The 18825-nt window shown below is 42.4% G+C and overlaps 1 protein-coding gene across 4 annotated transcripts in view; it reads right to left on the reverse strand.

Moving 5' to 3' along the window:
* STAB1 (stabilin 1) overlaps positions 1–15950 on the reverse strand; it is a 59435-nt gene extending 43485 nt beyond the window's left edge. Inside the window, exons 1-12 of one of the 4 annotated variants that reach the window (XM_082768166.1) lie at positions 15880–15950; positions 14649–14784; positions 9498–9634; positions 8445–8560; positions 7123–7208; positions 6285–6354; positions 5278–5373; positions 4860–4976; positions 3840–4036; positions 3507–3637; positions 1802–1929; positions 1058–1149 (exon numbers count right to left, since the gene is read on the reverse strand). In XM_082768166.1, the coding sequence (XP_082624292.1) occupies positions 1058–1149; positions 1802–1929; positions 3507–3637; positions 3840–4036; positions 4860–4976; positions 5278–5373; positions 6285–6354; positions 7123–7208; positions 8445–8560; positions 9498–9634; positions 14649–14729 (1251 nt within the window). In that variant the 5' untranslated portion in view covers positions 14730–14784; positions 15880–15950. The other 3 variants (XM_082768165.1, XM_082768167.1, XM_082768164.1) reach the window with 3 other exon arrangements.
* Positions 15951–18825: the final 2875 nt, after the last annotated feature.

The raw sequence follows: 18825 nt of genomic DNA on the forward strand, positions 1-18825 counted from the left end.
AAATAAAGAAGATAAATGACATGCTCTTTCAAAAAAATCATTTTATGAAAGACTCACAACATTACCATAACAGAAATTCTAGGTATATAATATTGAGCTTGCCTCTTCATTTTGGTTCACTGCAGAAGCATGGTGGCAAATCTTTTGCTTCTGTGTACACACACAAACACAGGGAGACTCATTCATTTGAAAGTGACTTTAGAAGAATCCCCTAAAGATAAACCTATTGGACCTGGACAATTTTAAAACTATCCCTGCATGCCTGAGGTAACAAAACTTGCCTAAGCTCCCCATAGACAATCTTTGTTTATGTTTGGCCATGTAGCTGCTGAATTTACGTCTATTTTCTTCCTTTGTTTTCTGGGTTTTCCATCACTGGTGATTCTTTAAGACAATCATCTCTCAATACTGATTTAGGTGGATTTAGGTGGAACTGATACAACTGATTGCAGAACTACAGCAAATGAACACAACTTAATTAAAAAATACATAAAATAAAAATATGACCTGTAGAACATAATTGTCGAAGCCCAGAACTCTCAAACTCTTGACCTAACTCCCATATCAGTTTTCTACAGCCCTGTCATCCTTGCTGCCCCATTAGTAAAATGAGCCTAAGAAGTTGACACCATTCCCATATATAGGGCCATACCAAGGAATAGGCCAAAATCCAGTACTTTAATGCAAATCTCATCCCCTTTTGAAAACCCCATGCTCAAGCATTGAAAAACCACCTAAAGTTTTGAGAATAGTCACACACCAGAGGTTGGATCTTTAAATAAGAATGGCCAGAAGAACTGAAACTTTTTGAAGTTATATAATCTGACATTAAAAACAACAAACACACTCTGTCAATAGCAGAGAGAGAGATTTTAAAAATAACATAAGGGATGTAACATCCTCTGTGAGACTGCAACAACCAGACAATGAGCAGTCTTTGCAAGAGATTGCTTCTATAAATATTCTCTCATGTGTCAATCAGTTTTTATAGACCACAGAACTCAGGCAGGAATGAATCATAAGATAGCAAAGATTTTCTAAAAGCAAGCAAACTTACATTAAATTCTATGCTATTAGTACTTGGAAAAATGGAGGGTACAAAGACCGTGAAAGGCCCATATTTCGTCAGCAACACTGAACAACCAGAAGCTGTAAAAAGAGTGACAACATGAAGCAGTTATTTGCCATATGGTTTAACTCTAGCAATAATTATTCTTTGTGTCAAAAGCACAATTACATCTACACATCTTCAACCTGATGCATGTAACTAGTACTTGTTTATGTTGGACCACAGTGCACAGGATAAAGCCCCTCCATCTCTATAATGGCCACCCACATGCGTGAGCTGGCAGGGAGGCTGTATTTTGGCTTGGCAGACCAATCTGACTGTAGGAGGATCCATGGCACACCAGCCTCAAGCACCACTGCTAGAAAACTCAATGACCGCTGAGATTGCTGAGCCTTCAACACAGTGCAGGTGGAGGAACACTGGTATTTTGAGACAGACAGGTTTAAATCACATCCTCAATGCATGCTTTCCTTTTCTTTCTGTGGATGTGGCACCTCTTTCACTAGGACTGTCAAATACATAATGCTCATCCACACTGTTCTCTGCTACAGTGTCCTCATTTCATGAGCCAGAACTGGTAATATGAGTTCAGAGATGTGATGTGTTTGATTTTGAAGGCCACAGTCATACATTGTGAAATGTCTATTATGATGGGAGGCTTTTAGTCTTTTGATGACACACTTTTCTCCCCACCTCTGCTTCATTCCCCAAAGAAATTCAAAAGAGAGTTACCAAACATTTTACTGGCGACGTCCAATTTCCTAAAAAACTTTCCTCGTGAATTATGCTGATTAATCTCACTCATGAGATCTTTATAGCAACTTCTCCCATCTGCAATCTCCCCTTCTTTACACACACAGCTAGATACAATAATAACATAATAAACACAACATTATAAACATTAACACTAAACATAGGAAACCATTATAAAGCAGTCCTCCACACTTTAGACATGTTTGAGTATCATCAGTATCTACAGATGAAAGATTAATTACAGCTTTAAGGTGTATTTAAGAGCCTAGTAGCTGCTGCCTAATATAAGTGACAGGAAAAAAGATGCACACTTGTGGACTGCAAGCAACTTTGGTCCTAAGCAAAAAGAAGGAAGACACTTTCTCAGATACAGTCAACAAAGGGATTGTCTGCTTTAGGGTTCAGGGTACAGAAAGCCACAATATATGTACTGAAGCCTAAATAAGTATTCAGCCAGTATCACTCATTAAAGCATCTGAAAATTTGAGGTAATGCATAAAAAACACAGGTCTCAGTGAAAATATAGCAATCAGCTCCTATGTGAGCCCTCAGCTTCAATGGGAAGTACCAGCTGCCGCACATCACTTAGCTAGTTTGTCTTAGAACTAATGAGGGCCCCAGACATGCTAATGACTTTTGCAGAAAAGCTTATCTACATGTGAAAATCTCTATCCTGATTCACACGGACTTATAGTCATTACTCAGACACTACTTAAGGTCACTGACTGATAAACACGTTTTTTCCTGTTTGGGTTTTGTCCAAGTATCAGCTCTGCTCTTTCTGGTTCAGGGATGAAAAGACATACGGCACAGGGGAGGTATCTGACATTACTCCAGCCACAGAGGGCTGTGTGCCAGCTGCTGGGGAACAGACATGCTAAAGGCAGGGATTGTGCAGAACACTGAGTCCTGCACTTCGCTGGCATGTCTTCAAAGGGGGAAGCCACTGTGTTTCAGTTCTGGCCTGGAGCACAGAATGAGCAGGTGGATGCTAACAATTTTAGCAGCACTGGAGAAGGAACGGCCAAGGAGATGGGACTGCTCTTTTCCTCTTCAGTCTCTCAGAGAAATTCCAGCTTTTTTTGGTATTAAAAAAATCCTCAGTGAAGCTTTCTCTGGTGTTTAGGAGACCTAAAATTACCCTAGATCTGGCAATATTTCTCATCTGCAGGGCATCAACTTCTAAATATTTTGCTCAAGAAAACTAAATGAGGTCTGGTGTTTCTTCCTTCAGCTCCCCCCTTCCCTGTCCTTCTGCAACACTAGCTCACCTCTGGCTTACAAGCCTGAGAGGCAGGAGAGCCAAAGACTTACCTGTCCCAACCAAAAGGATTCCTTAGATAACATACTGACCAAACAAGAGTCAGACGTCTCTGTTTTGGTAATTGATTATAAACTAATAATATCCACCAACTTGGGGAGCTACATCTCCAGTTCACAACACAAAAGACCCTGCTGCTTCAGATTTAAAGCATCTTGTGGCCCACATGATGCTAGATTTATGCTAGCTGATGTAGAATTCCTTACTTTCAATGGACTTGTTAAAAACAGGCTCTTATCAAAGGGGCACTCTAGCCCATTCTTCTCATTTAATTCCCTGTTTCTTCAAAGTTTACCTCATCCAAAATCAGTTTCCATTCTAGCTGCTGAATAAGCTTAAACAACAATCCTTAAAGTGGCTCACCTAGGATTCCCATGGGAGTTTATTTCACACTTGGAAGACATGTCGCAAAAATACTGCCGGCAGTCATTGGAAAGCATAAAACACTCTGATGCAGATCTCCTACTCATCCCAGGCTTGCAAACACAGGATGCCTAGCAGAAGACAAAGCAGTGATTATAGCTGCATTCGTCACTTTTTACTCAACAGGTTATCCCACAAAAGAGCTGGCAGGTTGCAAAATCTAAGGTGAGGAGAGCAGACGTGAGCAATCCAATGAATGGCTCATTTGAAGAAGTTCCCACCTGGCCACTCTCAGACCCTTACAGGTTGCTGACGTGCTGCTGTCACCCTTACCTCTCCCGGGCGTTTGTAAATGCAGATTGTAGAGTTTTCTGCACAGCCTCCATTGTTGTCAACACAGGGGTTTATGGGCTGACAAATCTTCCCATCTCCTTGAAATCCTTCTTTGCAGGTACACTGATACTTTTGTGGACTAATAACATTGCATACAGCAAAGGGGGAGCAAGGAGAAGATGCACAAGGATCCTGAGCTGCAAATAAAAAGATGAGAGGTCGAAGAGCGTCCAGATTTCTGTTTTCAGGAGAGCACTTACTGTAGCATAGCAGAATGCCCAAGGCCTGAAGAGAATGGAAGATAAGGAATTTATTCCATTAAATTGCTACAGTTTCACAGAAAATAAAATAATTTCAGGCAGCAGACAGTTTGTTTTTCTTTGATCCAAGGAGTTTGGATGACACATTCTTCATATTACTTCAGCAACACAAATATAAGGGACAGAAAGAAGATGCTTGTATTTACTTCTGAATTTCCATCATATCTGAGGATATCTGAAGGTGGTGTTTGGTCAGCAAGAACTGCAAAAAGCCAGTGAAAATAGAGCTATCCATTGCTAGTTAATCACATGCACCTTATTGACTTTCTTTTAACAAAAGCAATTCAGAAACTTACATCTGAAATCAGTGAAGAAACCCTCTAATTACCTTTGCTCAAACCCTCTAATTACATACCTGTGCTCAAACCCTCTAATTACATACCTTTGCTCATCACTTATACTGGCACAGACTCACCGATATCCCACTGTCACGGTTACTCTGTACATTCATACAGGCAAATACTGGATGGCATCTGCAACTGTAACTCATTTATTGCTTACAAGACCAAGTGGGAGGAGAACAAACACCTTAGGTATTAATCTTAAAAGGATTCCTAAAAACAAGCAGGCTTTTATGCTTCCGCAGTGAGGAAGAAACTGTATGCATGGTGATCAAGTTTGTCCAGAGATGCCAGAGAAAGATTTCTCTTTGGAAGGTCCTAAATGGAGGACTATTTAGGGCCACAATAAAATGTCTCACCTAAGCAAGTGCCGCCACTTTTTCTGTATCCCGGCTTGCAGTCACACACCGCTGTCCCATCCTTTACCGTGCATTCACTGTTGGCCTCACACGTCACACCTTTGCAAAGGGGAAGCTCTGGAATCACACAGCAAAGAGAGTTTCCCTTGGAGCAAGAAGGGCAGTGCAAGAAGATACACCTTTCCTTACAAAAGGCACGGAAATGAAGGCAAGTGCTGTTTCCGGAGACCCCAGCCAGTACAAAAGCCAGGGGAAGTAAGCATGACAGACTTGCAGGCTAGGTAGTCAGGTCCCACAAGACTTAGAAGGAAGGGAGGATCTACCCTGTTTCAAGAGAAATCCCAGCTGCTTTGGGGACACATGCATCCATATCGTAGTTTAGCTTTAACAGCTCCTCTCCAGCTACTAATTTATTTACCTTGGTCACACCTGGTGCCAGTGTAGCCTCCATAGCAAGTGCAGCTTCCATTCCCAGTGACGCCGCTGTTGCATTCCCCATGCACACAGTCACACACTGAAAGGAAAGGCCAGACAAACAAGACCTTCAGTGACAAGGCAGCATGAAGAGCTCTGGACATACACTGGCCAACTGCCCTGGGATTTGGCACCCCGATTGCCCACTAATAATCCACAGCAAGTATGACTCGTTTTAAAAATAAGGTCATCCTGGTCGGAGCTCACAGAGAGTTCTGCAAGTCCTGTGCTGAAGAAAGACAAAGTGCTGCCCTGTAAGATCAACCCCAAATGCAACATCTGGACCAACTTTTCAGACTTAACTTCCCACTCCTCCAAGTCTATTGCAGCCAATGTGGGAGGATGCAGTATTATAAGGCTCTACCACATCTGTGATGCCAGCATCGGTGTCATTCAGTAAGCACAAGCACTGAGATCACACCCATCTCACCTGTGTGGATACAAGGGAACCAGGAGATGGAAAGAAAGGGCTTCTTTATGATCAGGTCGCACTGGTCATAAATTGCTTCAAAATATGACATGTATGAGAAGCAGCATTGTGTGTATTAATGTGTAGGAAAGGCAATAAAGAGGAAGCTGAGAGACTACTGGAGTGGTGACAGGAGTCTTGCAAACAGTTGGGAAATTAGTCTGGGTTGCTTCAGGGCATGTGGGATGTAGGCAACAGCCTGGCTGAAAAGAGAGAGGAAACTGGGAAAGCCATGGTAATGGGAGGGGGAAACTTTACAAAAGGGAAAATGGATTGATTTTGAGTGAAAGACTGAGAATCAAGTGTCTAATGGGACAGTGGAGAAGGGCAGAAAGACAAAATGTCCAGATAATTGCTATTAAATGCTGTCAGATGCCATCCCCTCCTCCTCTCCAGCACCCTTCCTCACTCAGCCTCCCCCTCCGCTTTCCTTGCTCTCAGGTATTTTTGTGCAGGTTTCACCTGAAATTACTCTTCCTTACCTGACTGACAGTCTGGGCCAAAACGATTTTCATCTCGACAATTCTGGCAGGCATAACCACTGTATTGCTCCTAGAAGGGACCCAAAATGTCCCAGATGTTATTTTTCTATACAATTTCATTGTTCTAAACATTGTCATAGTGCAAAATATCTCCCCTTCTCTGATTTTCTCTGACAACACTGAAGAAAATTGATCTGCTCAGTGCTCTAGTACTATCACCCAGCCCTCCCAGCAGAGGGGTACACCAACACACAGAGAGTGTGCAAAATGCCAGCAAAACCCAGGTGGGCACTGAGGAAACCATGTCCAGTTTGCAGACAAGAATGTAACAGCTGGCTTACAATCTCTTGACATTGATTTTGTAAGGCTTGGGGACCTTAAACATGTATTTTAATTGATATGGAGTGTCTTTGAGTTAAGTTTAAAATCAGCATTTTTCAAAGACGTGCCCAGGAGGTAGGCAGCAGCAGCTGGGAAGTATATCTTTCAGGTCTGGTAAAGGTACAAATCATTAAACGTATCTCAGGGCTTCTTGCAGCCACAGACAGACACTGATTATTTCAACTGATCAGAGGGTTAAATCCATGCAATTCTTTCTTAATTTCTTCCTAGAGATCCTTCCTGACTCCATAGTCTCACCAACAGTGTCTTAGTGCTGCTGCAGACCACACCAATACTCTAGATAAACCACAGGCACAGATATTGGAATGAAAGACCCTGCTAATGACCTTCTAGGCAGAAGGCTGGTCTTCATCCCGAGCTTCTGCACAGACACTGTACAAAAGCAAATCACCCTCTGACAAAAGCATATCACCCTCAAACCAAACCACACACCGACCTTGCAGATGCAGGTTCCGTTCCGCTGTATGCCATCCAGGCATGTCCCATGGCCACTGCAGGGATTTTCGGAGCCTCCTGGACATTCTAGCAGGTAAGAGGCCAGGCAAGATTAGGCAGAGAAAACAGCACTGCATCCCTCTTTTTATCACCTCTTCCTACAGGCATTCCAGATGTGTGAAAGCAATGGTTTCTTAACCAGCAAAGTCCCTGCCTGCTTATCCAGTACAGCTAAAACTGGCCCAGAGCTGGTGAAGATGGCAATGAGTAACACCAAGGAGAAACATGGCTGCCTTCTAAGGAAAGCCTTTTAATAAAAGTCTAAGGAAAATTCCACTGGCACATAACTAACCACATTTCAGCAAAGCCACTGAAACATATTTTGAGATGGAGCTACTCTTGCAATCATTAGCAAGAGGCAGCACCAAACATCTGAGGATGATTCTGAAGCCTGGGACAGACAGGATCCTACTTTTCAAAGACACTGAGCATTTTGGCTTTTTGTGACTTCTTGAAGGGCTGGGAATGTGCTCAAACAAGCATGGTCCACACATCTTTGGAGAGAGGTACCTCCAAATTCTAGGGATTATATCTGAAAATTTTAGGCATAGAATTGCCAATTGATTATTCAAAACACTTTATGTGAAAACAGGCCCAATTGCTCAAACAACCTCTCATTTTCTGCCAGACTGGAGAATGTTTGGCCATATTCCAGTCACTGGTCAACTGTATGAGAAGTATTCGTCTTAGAAGATGAACTTTTTGGATTTTGGAGTTTTGGCTTTTGGATTTTTGAGAGAAGACCAAGAAAAACTGAACGTTTTCAAATTCCCATTACTTGGCTTAAAACTAAATGGGAGCTTTGGGAGGGTTATTTGCATGTTGGGTTTGAATTGCTAAGTATTTTCTGTGACTGAACCTCTGACTAACTCCAGACTATATAAAAGCACACATGGCACATGCACTCCCGACCAGAGGGACACCAGAAAGAAGTATCTTCCTCTTCCTTTGGAAACTTTCATAAAGAGGAACAAAAACATCCCTTTCCAAAAGGTTCTTTTTAAAGAAGAGACTAAAGGAAGTTCCAACAAAGGGGGTTATGTTATGTGTTAAATATAAGAGGATTAAACACATATGAAGCAAAGAGATTCCTTCCTCATTATCTTCAAAACATCCTGGGCAGTTAATGGAGACCTTGTAAATTCTTAAATAGCAGGAGCAGAAATAACAAAAATCAATCAGCTTAATGCATATTTAATGATTCATGTTAAAACTGGTTTGATTTACTGAACAGAAGGCATTGTAAACAGATGAAAAACTTACCGTAGCACTCTGTACCCCAGAATCCTGGGCAGCACTTTTTCTCCTCAATTTCCTTGTTACATATGTGATAGCACCCTGGCTGGACAAGGGTATTTTCTCCTAACTTGACAGTGTACCTTAAAAAGAACAATCCAAGATCCATGATTACACCACAAAGATACCATGTGCTTGTTGGAGGGGTTCTAAGCAAGCACTGCAGCGCGCTGAACTCTGAACCAAAGGACAAGAGTTTGCACTCTAATTCTGTCTTTCTCAAGGATGCCCACTGATCTGTGCTCTTACAGCTGGTTCCAAGCAAGTTGTCAGGGCCTGGATATGAGACAGAGGAGGAGCATCTTTCTCCTTTTCAACCCTTCATCCATCGCCTTACACACAGGCTAGGCCCCCGGTGACAGTGTCTCTTGCTCTGCGTGTATGCTGTACGGAACTATTCCTGGGTCCATTCGACTACCACTACCACAGAGAGATAACAGGCAGAAAAGCTGCACGTGCTCACATTTCTCTTCATTATTTCATTTTATTTTTGGCACAACATCCTTCCCAAAAGGAACTTGGAAATCGCCTCAATAGCACTGCCCCTTTGAATTCAGTCTGACTCCTCTGTGTGTCTGTAATTACTGTAAAACTGCTACAGCTATTTTTAAAGTATTTATACAGAATAGTGAATTACAGAAAACAGTAGACAATGGAGTTATATAGTAACTGTTAACATTCATTACTGAATAGATAGGCAAACAATAATCTATAGTGTTTCATTTTCTAAAAAAACTTACTGGTAAATTCAGTTTTTCTTCACCATTCTCCTATTAGAGACAAGCTATAGAAATGCTCAACAGAATAAGAACAAGGAACACAAAAACAAGCAACCTTCATAAAGAGAACTAGGAAGGTAAAAAGTTCAGAGGATTATTGCTGGAAGCTGAGAGAATATATAAGGGGAATTATTATTATATTATTTCTCTAATAATTCATATTCTCCTTAAGGCATACACATCACTCCTTGCATAGCAGAGCTAAACCAGATCTGCAACATGGTTAGGAAAGAGGTCTTACCTGCAGTCCCTCATTCCTAAGCCTTGCGTGGTCTTTAACCAGCCTCTCGGACACAACATTTTAGGCGCCGCAGCACAAGCAGTACATGCTGTATTCATTGTAAACATCATCTTGACATTGCATCTCATTGACCTTAGCTTAAAAAGAAAAAGTAGAATGAAAATAAGTCCATAACTAAACTGTTACCTTAGGCAGTCATCTCGCCAGCCTTTGATATCTTTATCCACACTGCACTGTTCCTTAGATTCCACGGGGGAGGGCAGTGACCAGTGTGGCTGCTTGGATGTACACCACGCACTCATAAATGCTAAAGCACTATGTTATGTTAATGCATGCTGCTCTGCTTGGATCTCAGCTACAGGGCAATAGGGCAGATCACAGCTAACTCATCTTTCCTCTGTTATTCACAGCAAAAATTCTAACCACTTCTAAAATAATTATAACCACGCACTGCTAATTTAAACTGATCTTTTGGAAATGTGTGGTAGTGGTATGTGAGGACAAACTCTAAACCAATAGCCCTTGACAGAAGACACTGAATTAAAAAGCAGCACAGCATTTCTGTTTTCCACGCTGATGATAAGATCCAGTTGTACTGGTTGTTTCTTTGCTGTTTCATGGGTTTGACAAATTTTAAGTGTTGGTTCAGACTATTTCCCAGAGACCAAGAGCTGCTCACACAAGTGCTTCTCATGGCAATTGCCTTTGAGAATGTGCAGGGAGGGAGATTAAAAGGAAGGGAGCTCTGCACTTCTCCAGATACCTAGAGGTGGCCCTTGATGCTTTGGCCCAGGGTGGAAAGGACCCCATAAGTGCCAGCAAGAATATCAGGTAGGAGGACTTGGATAATTCAAATGACTGGTGATAAGTTCAGCACAAGTACTTCTACCTAACCAGAATCTCTTTAGGGGTTCAGACTTCCTTAAACAGTTTTCCAGTGCCTCTGTACCACCAACCCCATTACTTGAAATGAAATGCAACCAGAGCAGATAAGAAGTACAGTCTCAGAGAGAATAACCATCACTGTATGCCAGCTTGTTATTGAAGCTCATGATTTTACCACAGATGTGTTTTCTTGAATCCCTAAACTCCTCAGGTCAAGCAACTGTGCAGAAAGACCATTGTTCATTTCAAAAAGCGAAAATGTTTGCTACTGATGATGACAGAGAAAAGCTGGAAGGCAGGAACTCTGTTTGTCCCAAAAGGTCACCAACTGGAAAAGAAAACTCACTTCAACTATACCTCTCCAGGCACAGTATTTTCTAAAAATAAAAACACCAGATCAAATTTTGGGAGGAGGCCCTGATCTGGGATTTTTTTAAAGCCAATCCCGAAAAATGCTGTTAATGCAGTAGCTGTCATGTGCCCAGAACTCCCTGTTCTGTATTCCCATCAGCAATCTCAGCCCAGCTCTGCTTCCTCTGGACCTAAGTAAGCCCAAACACATACGTTTGCTTCAGGGCAAGGGAGGAAGTCCACAGCTTCCCATCTTATCAACAGCTCAGGAAGGCCCTGCCAGAAGATAGCCAGCAGACACTGTCAGGAAAACCTCATGAGAGATAACCCTCTGGTCCCAGCTCTGCACGGATATCTCCCCGGAATGGTTTCCTGACTCACGCCCATGTTTCCTCTGCCTGGAGCTGTCAAGCTTTTCCTCTCTTCCTGGATTTGCTTTCTGCAGCCATCCATGCAAAGGCACTGCCCCACGAGCCAAGTGACTTGTGTCTGTGGTGCTGCCTCATGTGGATATTCATCCCTAGTTCTGCACCAGGGGCTTTTCTTAATGTACTTCAGCATCCACCCCCCTGGGAAGGACTCCCTTGCATTATGAACAGCTCAAAAACAGTCTGAGATCCATCAGACCCAGCCGTCCATGTCCTGCAAGCCCCAGCTTTGCTGATTTTATTCAGCAGGACAGAGATCAGCAATGCTGTTCCTTGTTTTTATCCTACTTACACACAGCAAAGTCAAAGGAGAGTTCACCGCTTTCACAGAGCAAAACTGAGAAGACAGACAACATGGATGGGTAACTGGGGAGCTACAACTGGAGTACCCTGTCTCAAAAGCTCAGCAGTGCCATTCACTGGACAGAGGAGAAGCAGATCCAACCAGTGGAATTAAGCACAAATGAGGACTTCAGATTAAAACTGTGCTTTTGAAAGGAGCCAGAGGAATCCAGGCACATGTTTCTGAGAGAATGGCGCATCTTGTTGGTCCCTTGCTGGTCCCATCAAATCGCAACCTTAACCTTCACCGAGACAATGCCTCAGAAAGAGAATGGGAAGACGCTCAAGGAAGAAACACAGGCAGATGTCTTCCTGCAGGTTGTGGGATTAAATCTCTCAGATTTTCCCCACAAACCTTCATCAGGTGTCTGAGCATCCTTATCTATATAATAAAAAGACCACACAAACAGTAGAGCACAAAACATTAAATTAAAACCCTCCAATATTCTATTTCACCTTCACTTCCAGGCATCAGGAGTTGGCTGTCAGACACAGCTGGGCCACTAAATGTGTTCTCTGCCACTGTGGTGAAGGAAGACACTGTTATTCACACATTAATCATTTTTTCTCTTTCTTCCATTAATGTGGCCCCATTTCTAAACAGAAATGGACACTGGGAAAGTAGAAAGGCTGTCGTTCCTTGCTGTTGGAATCTGTAATTATTTGCAGTTCATTTTCAGGATAAAACAGAGGTCTCTAAGGCAAGATAGCTATTGTGGAATACCCCCAACCTACCTTCCTAGAACAACGTAAAGTTTAGGCAACTTCCCAGTAAGATCTTCCCCTTTTTATATGGAAATATGCTTGTGTCAGCAGCAACAGGCGGGAGGAAAGAGGAAGAAAACAGCTGTGTGGAAAATTAAAAAAAAAACAACCAAAAAACAAGTCCATTCTTATCTGAGTGACAGAACTGATGAAGCAGTCATTTTCTGGAGTGTTTTGCTTCTTATGAAAGCAGAAGAGAAAATCAAGGGACATAAAAAATGCAATGGTTTGGATTCTCCAACTTTGGAGTGGATGAAAGGAAGACAGAAGTTTGAGCCAGAGGTGGCTCCTGGGGCACAGCCTCGCAGAAAACAATGATGCACTGCTCCCTTGGGCTTATCTGTGACTGCTGTTTCTAAGTCTGGAGATGCTAGAGAGGAAGCAGCAAGAGAGAATATCCGAGCCTGTGTTGCAGCAATACGCAATACCACCCAGTGTGCTGAGAGCCGGCGAGGTCCATCGTGGCTATGCCAGGGAAAGTGGGCAAACAGCCACTGTTCTGCTCAGATGGTGCTGTGAGCCTGGACTGTGCCATACTTTGGGTACAAAGCAACGGAAAAGGAAGCCTGGTGTTCTCAAACAGCTCCAAAAATAAAGGAGGATTTTAAAGCAGGAGGCATCTAGCTGCAGCCAAAAGCAGTTATGAGCCAGGGTGCCTCTGCCCACGTTGAACTCTGTCTTGCCAGGGCTGGACTGCGCTTTCTCCCTGCATTCTTTCGCATGCATGTGCAGCAGCCGCTGCCTTCTGCACTCAGTTGAGACATTCCTGAGTTTCTGGATTCTGCAGTGTTTCCTTCCCTCCTCTCTCTGTGATGTAAATGTCCCTTATTTTTTGGGTGCTCATGTTTCTCTTATTCCATTTCAACTTATTCCATTTCAAGAGAATAAGCTGGGGGGCCTTTTTTAAGGACTAGTTTCATTCTACTCATTTTTCCCTTTATCATTTCCTCCCAAACCATAACACAAATTCTTCTGTAAGGCAAGACTTCAGGGAAGAAAGAAAAACACATGTGGACGTCAGTGTTTGGCTCCAACAATCCTGGGAGCTAGTTCTGGAAACAGTTATTATCTAGTGAATCACCACATTTCCAGAGCTTTTGCCCTTTACAAAACAAGAGCTGTATACACATGCTCGGGTCATTTTAGTCATGTACCTCCTCAAGAAGTTCTCAGGGACAATTTAGTTGAACATTCCTGGACATGCTAGCATTTTGCATTTGGCCAAGGAAGACACTGTTCAGCATGAGGATGAAGTCTGGCTCAGAGATCACATAAGACAAGAGCACTCTTCTCCTTTCCCAGCCACTTCCATTCCTGCTACATGCCACCTGGGACTGGCCTCCTCCCAGCAGAAAATCTCTCATGGTTCTCACATCTGCTGCATCTTCCCCAGTCCATACAAAATGCAGATCAAAACACAGCCTGGAGATAACATCACAAAAACCAGCTACTACCAAATCTCTTTCTTCCTTAATGCTCCATGCAAGGCTCCTGCAAGGCAATGGAGTCTTCTTGTGGAATTACTGCACTTCCATCACAACCAAATAAAGTGGCCATCCTAAACAATTGTCAAAGACTTCATTAGACCATTGTTTTCCCTTAACTCCCACTATACATTTTCAAATGTTTCTTCTCTTTTTCCAAAAAAGAAACTTTTGGGAACAGAAATCTAAAAGAGGGTTATTTTTTCTAGATTAAATAAGCTGCTCCAGAGGTGATGCAAAACATTTCACGTCTCTGTGAGTGGGTAATCATTACGTAATATTCTATGAATTATAGCCTACAGAAAGTAGGACGACACAACCATGAAGCCAAGACCACAGATCTACGAAGGCATCCTACATTCTTCTAGATGCTAATTGAAGGAACGGAGATGTTGGAATCAAAACAAAACCTTCCCACGGAAAGCGATCTGTACTCCTCACTGGGGAGCTGCTAGGAAATGTACTCGAAAGAAATGTATTCTCCCTGTTGCAAAGCAACAATTTGATAAGATTTAAAAACTCTTTTTAGAAAACTCTCCCGGGGCACATATAGACCTGTCCTGACAGATGCCAGAGATACTGAAAATAGTGGAAGACAAAGATCCCTAGTGCTATCATATCACTACCTTTGCAATCAGTGCTGATCAGAAATGCAAACTGAACCTGATCTAAAATTCAAGCAGCTGGCTCCAACCTTAATTTTAGCTTTCCAGTTAGTTGCCACACGTGTCCTTCCACGAGCAGGGAAGATATTTGACAGTCTTAAAGTTTAATTATGGATGTTATTCTGCACTTAACTAAATGTAAACGAAAAAGCGAGGTTTGGGGATAACATACAACCATCCAAATATGAAGAGCTGTTTGATGAACATTTAATCAAAGACTCACGGACTTACCTTCTGACTCTGGCAGTCAGCTGTGGGAGTGAAGCATGCTGCTAAGAAGAAAAGCAGCAACCCAGGAGGATGCATTTTCATTCTTTTACAAGCAGAAGCCTTTCCACAGACGGGGAGGTGATAGAAGCTGCAATTTCTGTAAGATAAGACCGCCTACTAAAAATCAGATCCAAGACAAACCAGAGGTTAAAAGTAAACAGCGAGAGAACATTTTCGCACTGTGCTCTTTGGATGCAAAGCCTTCATAAGGGGATCTACTAATTCTACTGTTACGTCTGTATCAATACTACCTTTTTCTTTCTTTCTATTTTTTTTTTTTTTAAATACACAAGCATAACTTCTCAGTAAAAGGTTTACTCAAAACAGGAACATCTACGGATTTCCTCTTACATATCAGTTCAAAACAGAAGGAAGGAAATCCTTAGTTTTCAACTAATTGGAACAAAAAGAGGTTCACTGTATGCTTAACTGAAGGCAAATCCAAAGGGCAAACTTAAATACCATGAATTCATGAGCGATACGTAATTTCATTTTACTGCTGGTTTTAGTATGTCCAGAACATCTCTAAGCAAAGGTTTGTGCAATGATTCCTATCCCTATGTAGGCATGAACAAAGCAATATGAGTCATGTGCCGCACATCAGAGCAGGAATACAGGAACATCAGTCAAACCTTTCAGGTAGCATTTGACATTTATTTGAAACATTTAGGTTACTCATCAAATTTATCAAATACATTGCATTTTGTAGGTGCTATATCAGCAGTAGCAAAATTTATGATTTTCCAAACGCTCTGGTGACAGTTTGATGAATCTATGGAGCTCTCCCATAGCACAAAGAATAGGAAAGTCCCAAAATGTGATTAAAAAAACCCACAAAAGTTACCTGAGTTACAGTCTGTGATCGCACTTCTCCTTTTGAACATTTCAAACAACCAAGAATTGATTATTGACAGATCTTTTACATGAACTTTGTTTCCCTGTGCTGCTAACAGAACCCACTGAACAGAGCAGTCTAAGGATTGCTTCTATTTGCAGCAATTCCTACTGAGCAATAAGGTATCTTTTCATTTTGGAGCCATTAATAGTACATGAAGGTGCATAATGAAACTAGGATAGGAAGCTACTCTTGCATTTAGATAAATAATTGAGAGCATAAATATTTTTTGTCCCTTGCATAAACACACAGAGGTACATGTTAATATATAAAATATGTAAGAACCGCAGTACTTACTAGTGCTGTAAATTGTGCTTTACCTCTTCCTCCATCCTACAGAGCAGCCAGCATGATGAACAGCAAGCACAATTATATATCCTGCACGAACAGGAAGCAGATAAGGCACACAAGTATCCAGTGCAACCCATGTGAGAAGTACCAGCCCACAGCTCAACCTGCCAGCTCAGCCCGCCTGTCCCATTAGGGGACCAACAGACAGCCACTCTGGTCGAGGCCAGCGGGTTTGTGCAGCCACAGAAGCCATTTGGTACCCCACAGATCTGTGAAAGGAAGCAGAGGCCTCATAACTCACACCAGTTCTGCTGGGATAGGAAAGTCACAAACGGACAGACGGGACATTCTCACGGAGGGGGACATTAGTGTGGAAGCTGCACAGTACTTTTTGTATTTACAGCCCGGGTGCTAGAGTGGCCTTGTAAACTAAACATGAGACAGGCCCTCTGCTCCATGCTACCTGTCAGGTGTTTACAGCTGAAACAGGCAGCCTAGAAGGAAGTTGAGTGCTCATTGATGGTCTTCCAAGAGCTGACAATGACACAGGGATTAAGTTGCAAGTACCGGGCATCCATAGATAGATGAGATTTTAAGGTGAAAATAGCTTACCCTGGAGCACCTGCAGAGGCATAGGCTTCTTTTTCTGAAACTTCAGCCTGTTTTCTAAGCGTGTGTTTTCCAAAGGGCTCCACAAATAAAATGCTACAAGGATGAAAGGACACAGCCTTCTTCTGAGGCTTTCCATTGGTGTTTGTCACCACTGCATCTGGCCTAATGCAAAGAAAAAAAAAAAAAAGAAAAGAAGAGAAAGAAAAGGCTCGGTGAAATTCCTGTCTGAATTAATTAAGTCAGATTCGCAATAACAACAAAAGGCTCACAATCAGCTTCCTTTATCTGATCATATTTTTATATGACCATTTATTTAAAGACAAGTGATACAACAGAAATATACAGGCTACAACTGTGAACACTTAGTAGTGCCATTGTACAGTAGGTGGGCATAACATGAAAAATCAAAAGCTCATGCATCACCAGATCAAGTGATTGTGCTTTCCTGATCAAGTGGTATAGCCAGTGTGTTTCAGGCATCCAGGAATTGCTCTGATCATTGCTGCTGGATCTGCAACACCAAAGCCTACATCAACTTTGCATCTGCATGATTCTGGGACTCAGGTTAGGAAGATGAGGCACCAACCATCTCCAAATGAATGGGTGGCCCAGAGTTGTTACCAATCAGTGGAATGATGCCAATATGCTTGTGGTGGCAGTCCGGTTGGCAGAATCACCAGCGATGGCAACAATGGCACAGAAGCAGGAAGGGGAACATTATTAGGTAGAAGAAGTGAGTATTGGTGATACAATTAATCCGTTCCTGTTCTCTTCTGGGAAATAGATTTGTCCAAGGCAGATGGATGGATGGATTTTCTCACAGATAATGTATCAATAAAAAGCTTATGCCTTAGAAGCAAAATGCATGGGATCAATTCTTTGATTTCACTGTTTTATCCAACACTGTTTACAATTGTCAGTAAATAAAAGGCTGTTCACTCATTAATTTCTATGTAAGAAACAGCTAGAGGAATGAAATGCATAAGCATCTGCACAAAGCATTTTAATCAGCTCGCAAAAAGTCCCACACAGCAAAGCTGCCAAGCAGAGATCCCTTTTTTTTTTTTTTTTCCCCAACATCAAAAGCAAATACATCAAAAAAATACTAGATGTTAAGAAGAACTAATGTGAAAGATATCCTCAGATCTGTCAAAGAGCTCAAGAGCTGATGCTTCTAATCTGTCCAGAATTTACAGGGGAAATACCCAGTGCTGCATTAAGAATGAAGCCACAGGATTCGCTATGTCACTGGCAATTAAAGGAATTGAGACAGCCAACTTTAAAAAAGGGGGGGAAATTTGTGTGCAAGACTTATAAGGATCTGATGACACAGCACACAAAGAACAGCCCTGTCGCAGGCAGGGTAGCAGAGCCTGATTCATGGCCTACTCAACCTTTGATTGAGAAAAGGATTGTGCATTTAAAAGGTACAGTGGGAGCTGTCAATTGCCTGCAATTGCATTTATCTGTGAGGTTTACTTGCAAGCACTTGTTTGTTTTGGAAAGCACGGAGGACTTACCAGCCAACTGTCTCCTGCTCAGGCTGCACAAGAAGGCTGGCTAGCAGTTGAAGTCACAAAGCTGGGGCTCAGAAGCATCATGTTCAACTTCTGGCCCTGACACAGATGACTCCTATAAACTATTAACAATCTTCATTGGCCTGACTCACATGGATCAACAGCAGCTTGTTGGCAAGCAATAGTGCTTGGGATTTTTTCCTCACTCAGCCTTTTTGTTTCATGAGTTTATGAAACGTTGAATCTTCTGAACCAGCTAGTCTAGACCATGACACATGCTTCTTCCATGACCACATTACCATTCAGAACTGAAAAACTCTGCTGGTCAAAGCTACTCAACCTATTCCAGGGAAAAAAAAAATCCTGTGCCTGTCTAAAGGCAAAGGATACATACACAAACTTCCAGCCTCCCATGACAGTCACGCTGCATTTTAAAATGCTCGGTCACCAGCCCTCTGCTGTGAAGCGTGTGCAGCCCTGGCTAGCTTGGGCAATTTCCTGCTATTGAAATCTTCTGTATAAGCAATCTTTACTGAAACTACGGAACCAAGACAAATGATTTACCATCCAGTCTACTATACCACACAGCTTCTGTGTGGGCTGACTATTTGGTTACTTCAGCAGAGAGAAATGAACTCATTCCAGTCTTCTGGGAGAGCTAGGAAGGAGCGTAAAGTCTCTCCACTCTGAATCACAAGTGACTGAGAAGCTGTGAGACTCCAAAGGTACTGGTAAGGGATTAAACAGCCCAAGCCACGAGTGCCTGTGTGTCAGAGCAGGGCCAGCAGTGCCGTGCTTACTGAACAGGCCCCTGAGGCTGCTG

The sequence above is a fragment of the Aythya marila genome (genome assembly GCF_965140915.1).
Source record: "Aythya marila genome assembly, chromosome: 10".
NCBI lineage: Eukaryota > Metazoa > Chordata > Aves > Anseriformes > Anatidae > Aythya > Aythya marila.